The sequence below is a fragment of the Acanthaster planci genome, linkage group LG17 (genome assembly GCF_054643075.1).
Source record: "Acanthaster planci isolate LZ-2023a linkage group LG17, COTS_SCS, whole genome shotgun sequence".
In the NCBI taxonomy this organism is placed as follows: domain Eukaryota; kingdom Metazoa; phylum Echinodermata; class Asteroidea; order Valvatida; family Acanthasteridae; genus Acanthaster; species Acanthaster planci.
In genome coordinates this window covers 6,756,707-6,773,041 of record NC_141793.1, presented here as the reverse complement: position 1 = coordinate 6,773,041, position 16,335 = coordinate 6,756,707, and the positions used below count along the sequence as shown (strand labels likewise).

General features: G+C 43.9%; 1 protein-coding gene across 1 annotated transcript in view; it reads left to right on the top strand.

The window, feature by feature from the left end:
* eftud2 (elongation factor Tu GTP binding domain containing 2) overlaps positions 1-16,335 on the top strand; it is a 70,433-nt gene that overhangs the window by 39,686 nt on the left and 14,412 nt on the right. Inside the window, exons 14-18 of the mRNA XM_022254130.2 lie at positions 1,661-1,854; positions 3,238-3,349; positions 7,950-8,090; positions 8,428-8,521; positions 10,807-10,897. Of these exons, the coding sequence (XP_022109822.2) occupies positions 1,661-1,854; positions 3,238-3,349; positions 7,950-8,090; positions 8,428-8,521; positions 10,807-10,897 (632 nt within the window). The remainder of the gene's footprint in view (positions 1-1,660; positions 1,855-3,237; positions 3,350-7,949; positions 8,091-8,427; positions 8,522-10,806; positions 10,898-16,335) is intronic.

Here is a 16,335-nt window from a genome sequence, read left to right as displayed (position 1 = left end):
TAATTACATTGTCCTTGTAGTTTGTGCCATTCAGAAGTTTCATATGTGTCACTTATTTGATGCATTTGAAAACAGAACATGCTTTCCAAAAATACCAACATCAAAATTTACAAAAACTTCTTGGGACAAGCAGTGTGGTAAAATTCATGTGGTAAAGTTATTGCTTCTGTACAGTGCTGCACCAAATGAAATGAACTGCTGCTCAGCTCAGTCATGCAACTCCAGTGCCCATTGTGCTCGTTACTGATGCCATAATCCAAGAATTCTCAAGGATGCACAGAGAATTACTCAATTGCCTTCATGGCACAATTGGTGCTGTATTTAATGCCCTAGCCACAATGATTTCCTGGCAGCAAATTCCAGAGGAATGTTGTGACTCTGACATCCTTTGTTTTTGAACATTGATCGGTGTGTTCACTTTTAGTGCCTTTTTCCTCAGTCAAATAAAGAGTTAAGACATACCTGTACCCATAAGGCAATGGAAGAACAAAAAACAGCAGACACAAATGCTTTGAATGATTGCCTGTCAATTTAATGTCAAATTTAAGAGGGAAAAAGAAAATAAAACAAACTAAATCAAAACAAAACCACAAAGTTCCACTCTTAATAAACTCATTTTCTCCTCCCTGTACCAAACTAGAAAATCACCCGGTGTCTCTAGTCCCAACCTGGTACCAATTGATAAGTACAATGTACATATGCAGGCTGACATGTAACAGTTACACAAATACTGTATGGCCAAGAATGCTCTTGTTGACAGACCATCATCAGACCCGGGAATTTGGGCTCTTTCTCATGTCTTTTGGATCATTTGGTAGACGGCTCCATTTTAGTCGCTGCTCAACAGTTCCTTATTGTTGCCATTGGTGGCAGCTGTTCCTTCCTGCTTGAACCAGCCATTCGTCTCAGGTATCCAATCGCTTTTGAGCTTGCTGCATGCATGCTTCCATGTGTTTTTGCACGTGAGAAAGATGTTCGTCTACATTGTTTACAATACGATTAACCAGTTTGAGGCGAGATAATACAAATTAGGAATGTTTAAATTAGTTTTCTACTGGGCCAAAGGGATGAGAATACAGATAAGAAATGGAATTCGAGTTGGGTTCACCCAACCCGGAAAATAAAATTAAGGCCCACAGTGCTCTCGGGATGGTCACCATTTAGGGACTTAAGGACATTGATTGGACTATATGTAACCACTATCCCAAAATTTGTATGTGTAACATGTACATGCCGTAGAGCTATATATAAAGCTGTATGGTTCATGCACATGTACTGAGGCAGATGCTACAACTTTGACATTGGAGTACCGCACTGGTTAGTGTCCATAGTAGTGGAAATGAGGAATAGGAAATGTCTCTAATTTTAATGATTCTACTTTATAAAATGATATCAATATTGATGAAATCGGTACAATCTAATGGAAATTTCCTGAAATTTGATTTACACAAAAATGAATATTGAGCAAACCTAAATGGAGCGGAGGGCCTCTTGTGTAATTTTTTGACCTTTTCATGACTAAAGGCTGTTAATGTGCGTGGGGCTAATATATTTTCACTAGCACAGATGCTTGTGAAGTTTTGCACATTTTCATGAAAGATCAGCTTGTCAGAAAAAGTGCCTCCAAATTCAACTGTCACCTTCTATCACCCATCTGCAGGGTCCTCTGATGCTGCACACCACCAAGATGTACAGCACAGAGGATGGGGTAAGTTTCCATGCCTTTGGGCGTGTCATGAGTGGCACTATCCATGCTAATCAAGAAGTGCGTATTCTTGGAGAGAACTACACCTTGGAAGATGAGGAAGATTCCAGGATCAGTCTGGTTGGGAGGCTTTGGATTTCAGAAGCAAGGTGAGAGCTACATGTACAGTCTGTACTTATTGACTTAAGAATTGGCAGTCTTGTTTGTAAGAAAATGCTGTCACATCTTCAGCTTGAATATCACAGAACAGAGAAGAGGTGGTTTGTCACTTTCAAAAGTACATGTATGTATGTGTATTGCTCTTTTCTAATTGTACTTCAAAATTACCAAAATTAACCAGTGCTTTCTCTAAAGCCAAATATCTGGCAAAATGGATATGTTGAAATTCTATTCAGTTTTGTTTAAGGCTACATGTAAGCATGTGTGTTTTATGTGAGCCATTTGTCATTTTATTATCATCTTGCTGCAGTTGTTGGCATTAAAGCAGAGTTGACTCCTATTAGCATAATTCCACTTTGAACATGAATCATTGGTCCCATTTATCAATATTATTGACTTGAACTCATAGTGAACAATTTTCGAAGCTTGGAAGACAAGCTGTGCTTGTATCATTGAATGCTTCATTTGTGGGCTCGGATTACATTTATGTCATCCAATGTGTCACTGATACTAAGGTGTAATTGTCAACTTGCATACAGTGTTAGGAATCCAATGCACTGTGGTGCAGTCACACACTCACCCTGCTAATTGTACACAATGTTGTTTTCTTACCAGCCAAGTTAGAATGAGTTTTGGTAATTTATAATCAGTTAATTACAAGAAAAAGTCAAATTCAAAAGTCAAGAAATTCAAATGAAACTCAATTCTGTGTCCTGAGAATCTGAATTTTTGTCACTTGGGCTAATAAATAATTCCAAAATATAGGTCATTGAATAAACCGTTTATTTTCTTCACATGACATGACTTACACATGAGAGAGTACTCATACATGCGTCATTGCTGCCATGACAGTTAGTCATGGGTTTCAGTTTTTATCATAAAAAGTTCAAGACCTCAACTTGTTTTCACTGTCAAAATACTGTACATGTACCGGTACAGTCATTTGCAAAAGTTTAGGACCACCCATACAAAATACATTAACCTGAAGAAAACCAAACTTAAACTATCAATCATGTCAACTTACGTTTATTTGTGATGTGTAATCTTAAGATCATGGTTAGACAGCTATTTGACTACATTTCCATGATTTGAAATGTTAATAGTCTAATATTTAGTATGCCCTCTATTTAATAATGATGATAATAATTATAACAACAGGTTTTAATAGCACCTTTAACTAACATTATATTGTACAGAAACAGTGCACAGTTGATTGTACAGGAATTCTTTTTACTTTATAGAATTTTGGAACCCATAGATTCTATTTACTGGGGGTGTAATTTCTGTGCTGTTTTTATGTTCCAAAAGTAGAATCATGCTTTAACAAAAAACCTTTCATGAAAAGTAAGTGTGAATGTTTAAATTCCTTTTAGATACAAAATTGAGGTGAACCGTGTGCCAGCAGGCAACTGGGTATTGATAGAGGGTGTAGATGAACCAATTGTCAAGACATCCACCATCACAGAGAGCAGAGGGCTGGATGAGGTACGTGTATCAGTCTGAGATTCATCTTCCTATAGAGTATCTTTTTGTCTCTGCTTGTTCTACAGCCACCAGTAATAAAAAAAAATATATGTTAAATAAAATCAGCATTACTATATATATATATATATATTTCCATGTAGTCTGATTGCAAGGGAGATTTTAATGTATCCCCAGAATGGATAGCCCCTTGTATTTTTCGGTGAGCTGTGAAGCAGGTGCAAACATTTGTACAGTAAACGATTACACAAACCTTAGGGAATGGATCCGGATTTCTAGCTGATGAAAGTTCCTGAGTCTTGTCTACACAGAGAGTGCACAAGAAACCCTACATGACTGCGCAGTGGTAATTGAACACATTATAAGTACATATGTAGTTGTTTCCTTTTATGGCAATTCTTTCATGCTGTTTGTTTCGTTTTGCAAACAGCATGGCAAAAAGTGCGACGCCCAGCCCCCCCTTGGTCGGGGCCGGGGTTTCCCTGTTTGATCCTTAATGATCACTTGAGGTGACCATTTTGCATTTCAAAACATTTGAGCATAAAAAAACATGTGTTTTTTATTTGTTTATTTATTCCCTTTGCCTTTTCATTTTTATCCTATTTTTAAAATTTGAGTGAGATTTGGCTACAACGGGGATGTATGTCACATGGTGCCATAAGGGGCTGAAAAGGCCGTTTTTGGTGTGCAATAATAATAAATAATAATAATTACATCACCTTAAACTTAATTGTCACTGGTGCTTCACAACATTAAAAATTGCCAGAAGAAAATACTAAATTAAAAGTGAAAGACAAAATACACATCAAAACTCTGCCCCCAGTAAATCATCAAAACAAGGCTGGTGAAAAATTTGCTGAAGTCAATTACACAAGAACCATATACAGTATTAAAACATACACAGATAATGAACAGTTTAAGAAAATTAAACACACAAATACACATTACAACTCTACATTTGTACATGTAACAGAACATAGCAAAGGCTTCTTTAAAAGATTGGTTTTGAGATGTGTCTTAAAATCGGTAAAGCGTTAAGTTGTCTTAATGATACTGGCACCTAGTTCCAAATCTGAAAGCTCTGTTGCCAGTAGCGACTTTTCTGGATCGTTTACATTCCAAAGTTGGAGCTGAACTGGCTCTTGTTTGTCACTGAAATTGTTTGAGTGGAAGGTTTAGATAAACAGGACCAGTGCCCCAAACAGCCTTGAAAGCAAATGTTAAAAGTTTCAATTTAATCTGCTGCTGAACTGGGAGCCAAAGAAGATGGTTTTGAACTGGAGAAATGTGATCATTCTTTTTAGTACCTGTTAATAACCTAGCTGCCTGATTCTGAACCTGATTCTGAAAAGTCTAACCGGGTAAAGGCATGGACAATTCTACTAAGAAACTCAGTACACAAATATTTCTTAACAGCAGCAATCTTTCGCGAGTGGAAAAACGTGTGAATATAACCTGCGAAATTTGTCTATGAAATGTTAAATTGCAGTCAAACACTACACCAAGGTTACAGGCAAAATCCCTTGGATAAATTTCAGTATTGCCAACCATTACGTAGACATCTTTCAAAGAAATATCACTCTGATGGGATCAGTTAACGCTGACAGCATGAAGACACAGCAACAGATGATCTGGACCAACGAAACGGTCAACATGACGGTCTTCATATATGCACTGCTGTCCACACATACACGTATACACACTTAGAATCGTTATCAGAGACCAAGAAGCTTCCAGTAATGGTCACAAACAAGCAAATCACTGTCACAAAATCTGCATAATAGTCCAATGAAAATGGCTGATCAAAACATATTAAAAACTTAGAAATAAAATCGAACAAACGTGAGCAGCTAAAACTCAATGAGGCAGCTACGATGAGCGCCCCCAACAGTGCCTGTCGTTTTTTACTTTTTGAAGATGTCCGTGATCTCTTCTGCTTCGCTTTGCCCTTTCAAAAATGAAAAAAGAAGTCCTTGATGTCACAGATTGCATCGAAGATGCCTTCAGCGTGGTCGCTGTGTAGTGCAAAGCTATGCACCTTGTCCACACACTCCATGACTTTGGTAGTGGAGACAGCTGGGCGGGGGGGCCGGGGTAGGTTTTGTCGACTTCATCATTACTTTCTGCCAAGTTGGATGATACAGCATCTGTGATGATTTCATCGGTTAGCTCCATGGTACATCTCACTTCTGCATCGACTGTGATGTACGACTCCAGTGTTGTGTCATATCTACCCTGGCATCTCCAAGCTGGTCTACAAGGTCATTGCTTGATGTGGCAGTGTTGATGTTGTCAGCTGCTTCACTTTTTGTGTCCTGATCTTCTGCAGTTGCAGTTTTTTGAACCCTGCGTGCTTGAAGCAGTGGGCAATGGTTGTTTCCTTCATAGTTTTCCAAGATTTCTTGTAAAAGATCATGGTGTGTGGTACAGTGGGGTTGTACTCTTTCTCAACTGCTGCAAGGAGTGATGATAAATCGGCGGTAGTGTGTTTTCAAGCTCTGTATCACACCCTGATCCATTGGCTGGAGTTTCGCCGTTGTGTTGGGAAGAACAAAAACCAGCTTCATGTTCTTCATGCCGGTAATGCAGGGTGGGCTGGACAGTTTGTCAACAATGGTTACAATTTTTCCCTTTTTCTTCCTGTACAATTTGTTGATGTTACGAACCCAGGCTTCGAAGATTTCTAACATCATCCAGGCAGTCTTGTTTGCCTTGTACTGCGTCTGTAGCTACTTCACATTCACAAAACATCTTGGTTTTTTTTAACTTGCCGATGACAAGAAGAGGCAGATTTTCACTGCCATCCATGTTGACACACACCATCAGTGTCAGGCGCTCCTTACTTCTCTTACTGTTGTTGCACGCCTCCCTCTTAAAGGTCAGACAGTGATCTGGCAGAAGGCAGTAAAAAATGGTCATTTTGTCGGCATTGAAAATGTCCAGCGGTTCTTATGCCATTAGAACTTGACGTGGGCTGGTTTCCAACCAATCTTTCATTATTTCAGGAGTGACTGCAGCTTTCTCTCCAGCGATGACGAATATGATGATGTTGTGTCATATTTTGAAGCAAAAGAGACACCCATCACTACATGTAAAGTTGATGTGGCCCAACAGCTTGGCAAATGATTGAGCCTTCTTTTGCAAAAGTGGCCCCGACACAGGAATGTTCTTGACACACGGAGCCTTGAACCAAATCAATAGAGCTTCCTCCACTTAGGGATAAGCCGCCATTTTCATACGCTTTCAAACTGCTCCATGACCTTATCGTTGGTTTTTCAGGATTGAAGACAGTGTGGAATTCCCCTTCCACCACAATGTCTGCCCTTCATTTTGCTCCACATTTTCCAACTTCTTCAATAAGTTTGACCTTATTGGCAAAGCTTTCAACTTCTTGCTTCTTTTTCTCCATCACAGCTGATTTTGAACAAGTCTGACCTCGGAGAAATCGCAAAGTGTACTGATACCATATTTAGAGTTTGAAAAAGCCAGCCCAGCATTCCCTGCATCCTCAAAGCTTGCTGCACTACCGGGTGGTCGTTGTGCTTCCTTGGTGATCACATGGCCATCACATTGTGTTTACACAGGTTGTGATTGGACAGTCACTATGTGAGCGGCCTGCGAGTGCTGCAATTGGGCCGGTGATGGCAGCCAGGCTTTAGCTGCGGCATGTACAAAGCTTCCTCCAGTGTGGCCACATGGCTACCACAAAGAATCAATGATTGGATTACAAGCGTGTGGGCTACAATTGGGCAGTACTAGCAGTCAGGCTTGCTTGAAAGGCAGGATGTACCGGTTGTGGTTGCTACCAGTCAATTACAATGACAGCAAGTATGCACGTGTTCTGATGCAAAATGACACTAGAAAAGACAACGTGCGCTTTGCGGAATGACTAATAGTTAAAGTCTTGCGTTCTTTTTCCACCCATTGTCAGTGGTTTGGTGGCAGTCTTTTCGGATCGGCCCTTCAAATCTTTGAGTTAAGCAAAGGTAGTGGCTTGGGCATTTTGAGTAATGGATGTGTTTTTGTACATAAAAGCCTGTTCTTTGGCTGGAATAAAGAATGTCTTTGAGATGAGCAGAGTTTTGAGCCAACCAAATTTGAGTTGTCAAGAGTTTATTGTAATACCTATTTCCTTCCATCCACATGGATGCTCAGTTTGGATGCAGACTGTTTGTCTATCCATTCAACCGCATTTCACAACATAATGTTTAAGTTATTGTTTGTGGGTATATGGGTAGTATTATGTGTGTCATTAGTGCTTATTTCAATTTGGTATTTTATCAACACCAGAACCTTAAGTACCATTATTGCCATGAGATGCACTTTACATATTCAGTGAAGGGAAGGGGGTGACATATTGTACTGACATACAGTGCATGCAGTTTAGTTTCTACTTAATTTAAAGTTCTGCCTACACAGCATGTTGTTGCTCACAAGTACAGAAACTTGCATTAGTGTAAAACCCAAAAGGCCCTGAATCACAATTATAAGCAGCATTACTCTGAAACGATGATGGATTTCAAAATCGGTATCAAACAAAATGTGTTGTATTTGATTGGCTCTTTGAAATTCTATTTTGTTTGTCGTGGTTGGTACCCCTCAGGTCTACATCTTTCGCCCTCTGAAATTCAACACCAGCTCAGTCATCAAGATTGCTGTGGAACCTGTCAATCCTTCTGAACTACCTAAAATGTTAGATGGACTACGGAAGATCAATAAAAGCTACCCCCTCATCACAACTAAGGTGTGCCAAGTGGTCGCAATTAAGAAGTATACTGTGATAGAAAGTATGACTAATGAAAAGTAAACATATTGTTTTACTGCTGTACTTTCGTGAAAATGGAGCATCACAATTTAGAAGAAATGGAAAGTATTGCAGTATTGATCTTACTTGAACTTGATTTTGGAAGATGTAGAAAGAGGTCCATCACTTGAGTAGACTTTTATTGGTATAAAGTCATCTACAAAAATGTAAAGTAATTTATTGTATGTGTTGGACTCATGTACGTACATGTATAAATGAAAAAAATATCTGTTAAAATCGACAGTTTCTACTGGAAGTTGTTCTCTTTTCTGAGCAGGTTGAAGAGTCGGGTGAACATGTGGTTTTAGGCACTGGTGAGCTGTACTTGGATTGTGTTATGCATGACCTGAGGAAGATGTACTCTGAAATAGGTTGGTTTCTTGGATTGAGTCACTGTGTGCGGGCTTACTTTGCTTCATAAAATGTTGATATTGTTAGCCTTATTGTTACCTTTAGCTGAATCCTGCCCCTAGAAATAATGTGATTTCATGAATTGTGCACTGCCTGTTACATTAGTTTGGACAACCTTTTTGTTGCATAACACTAGGCTTTTATAACCATTTCATAGAAGTTACATCTTGTACAAACTAGTCTATGACCTATGAGTAGGGCTCCACTTCACATTTAATTTAGGTAGCATGAATGGCAATGGCAAATTATGGAAGATGCATAAGTTGTATTCTTAAACTGTGCAGTGTTTGGTGAAGTCAGGTCCAGATTTCTGCTGGTGCATTTTCATTTGCCTTTGTTCATAAGAAAATAACCAGGAATAAGAAATTGACTGCTGTGGGATCCTTTTTCAGTAATCCAGTATCTTTTTGAATAATTCTGCCAAGCTTTCAGAAATGTTTGTCTGCTTTGCTGTTTCTCTATTTTGCATGCTTTTTTCCAGTCCATGTTCATGGGCAACTGTTAAGTGACATGTTTCTGCCTCAAGCACTCTCACAAGGATGATTTAAATGATAGTCAAGCAGACAAAAATAGCCAATATTGCCATTGGTGATCCAGAGGGTCATCCAACAAGAATGACTGTTTAAAATTTGTAAACAACTGAAACTTGTATTTCCTCATCGCAATACACTTCTATGTTGCTGTGCAATCAAATGTTACCTGACAATTGTGAATTTTTATAAACTTCTTGGATAATTTGGTTACTTTATTTTTCAACAGGGAAGTACATTAAACAGCCATTTATGTATTGGGCAGCGCGGACATCTGGGATTCTTGCAAAATGGCAGGTACCGCGCTGGTGAAAACAGCGACCATGGCAACGTACGCATGCACCAGCCAGTCCGAGGATCTGATTACACATTTTTTTCTTTGATCTGTCCGTACATCCGCTCTCGTTGCAGTTGTTTTCATTTGTGCGGTGTGGTTGCTACCCGCAATTTTGTGAAACTCCCAGATGCCTGCGCCGCCCCATAATTATGTTGGTGTGTGTGTGTATGTGGGGGGTGCCACCACCAACATTGGAATGAGCCTCCATGGACCAAAGCATGCATGCATTGCGTCAAGCAAGTCAATATGTATTGTGTAAATTGTAAGTGGAAATATTTGACATGAGTTTTTTTGGGGGGGGGGCTTTGAATATTCCTTTTAAGAATCGAAGAGGTTCACATACTGCCATTTTGCCCTTGGCTCTTGATACCCCCTGCTCCTCCCTGATGCATACAGTGCTCGCACTTAAAATTATTTTTTCAGGCTTGGGCAAAAACATTTATTGCTCTGTTTTTTTACGGTTTTTTATATTGCAATTCATTGCCAAATGATTTGAAATAAACTGACTCACATTTGTTGGAACAGTTTAGTTCCTTTAACCCCTTCAGGGCGGATGATGGTAAAAGCCGCCGTAAAAATTGAGATTCTCAGCCCGCTTTTCAGCTATTATTCTTGGCCCATGCTCGAGTGAACATGGTGAAAGAAGGCAGACCCTGGCTCTTGTATATATGGTGATTGGCCTTTGTGTGTAGCCCAGAAATGAAAAGACTGAATTTGCATCATAATCACCAGCTTCACAATAGTCCCCACTTTGCAAAGAGGCAACGGGAATGTGGAAGCGTGAGTAGAGCCGCATGCCACCGAACAGTGAGCCTTTTCACTGTGTAATTCAAAGCGTGCAGAGCACGCAGGGCCACAAACCGAGAATTTGCGGCCTTCATGGCCAAGTGAGGCTGGAATTCTTAGAGTCGGCTTTCAGAAAAAAGTTCTCCTCGTCAAGAGGATAAAATAAATTCTTTGTAAGATTGTGACGTCACCCCAAGTACTGAAAGCTAGTTGGTGTAGAAATAGAAATACTTGTACGAGTATGCCATTTTTAGGGGCTACTTTTTTGTTGGCTGGTGTTGTATCAACTGTTTAGGACAGGCCACATGGAAGGCTTTTGATCAGCAGGAAGGGATAAACTGTCTTAGGTACATGTATTAATGAATCTGATGTAATAGCATACCATATATTTATAATTATTCTGTAAGGAGCTAAAATAACATTCTTGGAATACTTCTAGTTATATACTAGCTGATAAAGAATGTATCAGTTGGTAAAGGACTGAAGATTGCCTGAAGAGTACATTTAATGTACTTTTCTGTAAGAGGCTGCCTTTCTTTTCTATATGCTGCTTTTTATATTTTCTATGGGTTTATCTGCTTCTTACCTCAAGATATCAAAGTTGCTGATCCTGTGGTGGCCTTCTGTGAAACAGTGGTAGAGACTTCATCACTCAAATGTTTTGCTGAGACACCCAACAAAAAGTAAGTTAATGTTAAACCAGTCTGTTGTTCTTTCAGACCATAAATGCACAACTGTTGCAGTTCCCACCACAATCTGCTGTCTGTACTTGTCCAGTGGATTTGTGGGAAAGCATTATACAGTGAAATCTCACTAGTAGTCACCTAACAAGGTGGTCATTATGTGGTAAGACATATTCTGACCACTTCATGCTGAAGGACATGTAACCTGGCTGTACATTTGTTATAGAAATGGCTGGTAGGTTAATTGCACTGTCCAGCTTACCCAGTCTCTACTGGCCGGTAGCTTCATTGCACTGTCCAGCTTACCCAGTCTCTACTGGCCGGTAGCTTCAATGCACTGTCCAGCTTACCCAGTCTCTACTGGCCGGTAGCTTCATTGCACTGTCCAGCTTACCCACTCTCTACTAGCCGGTAGCTTCATTGCACTGTCCAGCTTACCCAGTCTCTACTGGCCGGTAGCTTCATTGCACTGTCCAGCTTACCCAGTCTCTACTGGCCGGTAGCTTCATTGCACTGTCCAGCTTACCCAGTCTCTACTGGCCGGTAGCTTCATTGCACTGTCCAGCTTACCCAGTCTCTACTGGCCGGTAGCTTCATTGCACTGTCCAGCTTACCCAGTCTCTACTGGCCGGTAGCTTCATTGCACTGTCCAGCTTACCCAGTCTCTACTGGCCGGTAGCTTCATTGCACTGTCAAGCTTACCCATTCACTACTGGCCGGTAGCTTCAATGCACTGTCCAGCTTACCCAGTCTCTACTGGCCGGTAGCTTCATTGCACTGTCCAGCTTACCCAGTCTCTACTGGCCGGTAGCTTCATTGCACTGTCCAGCTTACCCAGTCTCTACTGGCCGATAGCTTCATTGCACTGTCAAGCTTACCCAGTCTCTACTGGCCGGTAGCTTCATTGCACTGTCAAGCTTACCCAGTCTCTACTGGCCGGTAGCTTCATTGCACTGTCCAGCTTACCCAGTCTCTACTGGCCGGTAGCTTCATTGCACTGTCCAGCTTACCCAGTCTCTACTGGCCGGTAGCTTCATTGCACTGTCCAGCTTACCCAGTCTCTACTGGCCGGTAGCTTCATTGCACTGTCCAGCTTACCCAGTCTCTACTGGCCGGTAGCTTCATTGCACTGTCCAGCTTACCCAGTCTCTACTGGCCGGTAGCTTCATTGCACTGTCAAGCTTACCATTCTCTACTGGCCGGTAGTTTCATTGCACTGTCAAGCTTACCCAGTCTCTACTGGCCGGTAGCTTCATTGCACTGTCGAGCTTACCCATTCTCTACTGGCCGGTAGCTTCATTGCACTATCGAGCTTACCCATTCTCTACTGGCCGGTAGCTTCATTGCACTGTCAAGCTTACCCATTCTCTACTGGCCGGTAGCTTCATTGCACTGTCGAGCTTACCCAGTCTCTACTGGCCGGTAGCTTCATTGCACTGTCGAGCTTACCCAGTCTCTACTGGCCGGTAGCTTCATTGCACTGTCCAGCTTACCCAGTCTCTACTGGCCGGTAGCTTCATTGCACTGTCCAGCTTACCCAGTCTCTACTGGCCGGTAGCTTCATTGCACTGTCCAGCTTACCCAGTCTCTACTGGCCGGTAGCTTCATTGCACTGTCCAGCTTACCCAGTCTCTACTGGCCGGTAGCTTCATTGCACTGTCGAGCTTACCCATTCTCTACTGGCCGGTAGCTTCATTGCACTGTCGAGCTTACCCATTCTCTACTGGCCGGTAGCTTCATTGCACTATCGAGCTTACCCAGTCTCTACTGGCCGGTAGCTTCATTGCACTGTCAAGCTTACCCAGTCTCTACTGGCCGGTAGCTTCATTGCACTGTCGAGCTTACCCAGTCTCTACTGGCCGGTAGCTTCATTGCACTGTCGAGCTTACCCAGTCTCTACTGGCCGGTAGCTTCATTGCACTGTCCAGCTTACCCAGTCTCTACTGGCCGGTAGCTTCATTGCACTGACAAGCTTACCCAGTCTCTACTGGCCGGTAGCTTCATTGCACTGTCCAGCTTACCCAGTCTCTACTGGCCGGTAGCTTCATTGCACTGTCGAGCTTACCCAGTCTCTGCTGGCCGGTAGCTTCATTGCACTGTCGAGCTTACCCAGTCTCTACTGGCCGGTAGCTTCATTGCACTGTCCAGCTTACCCAGTCTCTACTGGCCGGTAGCTTCATTGCACTGTCAAGCTTACCATTCTCTACTGGCCGGTAGCTTCATTGCACTGTCGAGCTTACCCAGTCTCTACTGGCCGGTAGCTTCATTGCACTGTCGAGCTTACCCATTCTCTACTGGCCGGTAGCTTCATTGCACTGTCGAGCTTACCCATTCTCTACTGGCCGGTAGCTTCATTGCACTGTCGAGCTTACCCATTCTCTACTGGCCGGTAGCTTCATTGCACTGTCGAGCTTACCCATTCTCTACTGGCCGGTAGCTTCATTGCACTGTCGAGCTTACCCAGTCTCTACTGGCCGGTAGCTTCATTGCACTGTCGAGCTTACCCAGTCTCTACTGGCCGGTAGCTTCATTGCACTGTCCAGCTTACCCAGTCTCTACTGGCCGGTAGCTTCATTGCACTGTCCAGCTTACCCAGTCTCTACTGGCCGGTAGCTTCATTGCACTGTCCAGCTTACCCAGTCTCTACTGGCCGGTAGCTTCATTGCACTGTCCAGCTTACCCAGTCTCTACTGGCCGGTAGCTTCATTGCACTGTCCAGCTTACCCAGTCTCTACTGGCCGGTAGCTTCATTGCACTGTCCAGCTTACCCAGTCTCTACTGGCCGGTAGCTTCATTGCACTATCGAGCTTACCCAGTCTCTACTGGCCGGTAGCTTCATTGCACTGTCAAGCTTACCCAGTCTCTACTGGCCGGTAGCTTCATTGCACTGTCGAGCTTACCCAGTCTCTACTGGCCGGTAGCTTCATTGCACTGTCGAGCTTACCCAGTCTCTACTGGCCGGTAGCTTCATTGCACTGTCCAGCTTACCCAGTCTCTACTGGCCGGTAGCTTCATTGCACTGACAAGCTTACCCAGTCTCTACTGGCCGGTAGCTTCATTGCACTGTCGAGCTTACCCAGTCTCTACTGGCCGGTAGCTTCATTGCACTGTCGAGCTTACCCAGTCTCTGCTGGCCGGTAGCTTCATTGCACTGTCGAGCTTACCCAGTCTCTGCTGGCCGGTAGCTTCATTGCACTGTCCAGCTTACCCAGTCTCTACTGGCCGGTAGCTTCATTGCACTGTCAAGCTTACCCAGTCTCTACTGGCCGGTAGCTTCATTGCACTGTCAAGCTTACCCAGTCTCTACTGGCCGGTAGCTTCATTGCACTGTCAAGCTTACCCAGTCTCTGCTGGCCGGTAGCTTCATTGCACTGTCCAGCTTACCCAGTCTCTACTGGCCGGTAGCTTCATTGCACTGTCAAGCTTACCCAGTCTCTACTGGCCGGTAGCTTCATTGCACTGTCGAGCTTACCCAGTCTCTACTTGCCGGTAGCTTCATTGCACTGTCCAGCTTACCCAGTCTCTACTGGCCGGTAGCTTCAATGCACTGTCAAGCTTACCCAGTCTCTGCTGGCCGGTAGCTTCATTGTACTGTCAAGCTTACCCAGTCTCTGCTGGCCGGTAGCTTCAATGCACTGTCCAGCTTACCCAGTCTCTGCTGGCCGGTAGCTTCATTGCACTGTCCAGCTTACCCAGTCTCTACTGGCCGGTAGCTTCATTGCACTGTCCAGCTTACCCAGTCTCTACTGGCCGGTAGCTTCATTGCACTGTCCAGCTTACCCAGTCTCTACTGGCCGGTAGCTTCATTGCACTGTCCAGCTTACCCAGTCTCTACTGGCCGGTAGCTTCAATGCACTGTCCAGCTTACCCAGTCTCTACTGGCCGGTAGCTTCATTGCACTGTCGAGCTTACCCAGTCTCTACTGGCCGGTAGCTTCATTGCACTGTCCAGCTTACCCAGTCTCTACTGGCCGGTAGCTTCATTGCACTGTCCAGCTTACCCAGTCTCTACTGGCCGGTAGCTTCATTGCACTGTCCAGCTTACCCAGTCTCTACTGGCCGATAGCTTCATTGCACTGTCAAGCTTACCCAGTCTCTACTGGCCGGTAGCTTCAATGCACTGTCCAGCTTACCCAGTCTCTACTGGCCGGTAGCTTCATTGCACTGTCCAGCTTACCCAGTCTCTACTGGCCGGTAGCTTCATTGCACTGTCCAGCTTACCCAGTCTCTACTGGCCGGTAGCTTCATTGCACTGTCCAGCTTACCCAGTCTCTACTGGCCGGTAGCTTCATTGCACTGTCCAGCTTACCCAGTCTCTACTGGCCGGTAGCTTCATTGCACTATCAAGCTTACCCAGTCTCTACTGGCCGGTAGCTTCATTGCACTGTCAAGCTTACCCAGTCTCTACTGGCCGGTAGCTTCATTGCACTGTCAAGCTTACCCAGTCTCTGCTGGCCGGTAGCTTCATTGCACTGTCAAGCTTACCCAGTCTCTACTGGCCGGTAGCTTCATTGCACTGTCAAGCTTACCCAGTCTCTACTGGCCGGTAGCTTCATTGCACTGTCGAGCTTACCCAGTCTCTACTTGCCGGTAGCTTCATTGCACTGTCCAGCTTACCCAGTCTCTACTGGCCGGTAGCTTCAATGCACTGTCAAGCTTACCCAGTCTCTGCTGGCCGGTAGCTTCATTGTACTGTCAAGCTTACCCAGTCTCTGCTGGCCGGTAGCTTCAATGCACTGTCCAGCTTACCCAGTCTCTGCTGGCCGGTAGCTTCATTGCACTGTCCAGCTTACCCAGTCTCTACTGGCCGGTAGCTTCATTGCACTGTCCAGCTTACCCAGTCTCTCCTGGCCGGTAGCTTCATTGCACTGTCCAGCTTACCCAGTCTCTACTGGCCGGTAGCTTCATTGCACTGTCAAGCTTACCCAGTCTCTACTGGCCGGTAGCTTCATTGCACTGTCCAGCTTACCCAGTCTCTACTGGCCGGTAGCTTCATTGCACTGTCCAGCTTACCCAGTCTCTACTGGCCGGTAGCTTCATTGCACTGTCCAGCTTACCCAGTCTCTACTGGCCGGTAGCTTCATTGCACTGTCCAGCTTACCCAGTCTCTACTGGCCGGTAGCTTCATTGCACTGTCCAGCTTACCCAGTCTCTACTGGCCGGTAGTTTCATTGCACTGTCAAGCTTACCCAGTCTCTACTGGCCGGTAGCTTCATTGCACTGTCGAGCTTACCCATTCTCTACTGGCCGGTAGCTTCATTGCACTATCGAGCTTACCCATTCTCTACTGGCCGGTAGCTTCATTGCACTGTCAAGCTTACCCATTCTCTACTGGCCGGTAGCTTCATTGCACTGTCGAGCTTACCCAGTCTCTACTGGCCGGTAGCTTCATTGCACTGTCGAGCTTACCCAGTCTCTACTGGCCGGTAGCTTCATTGC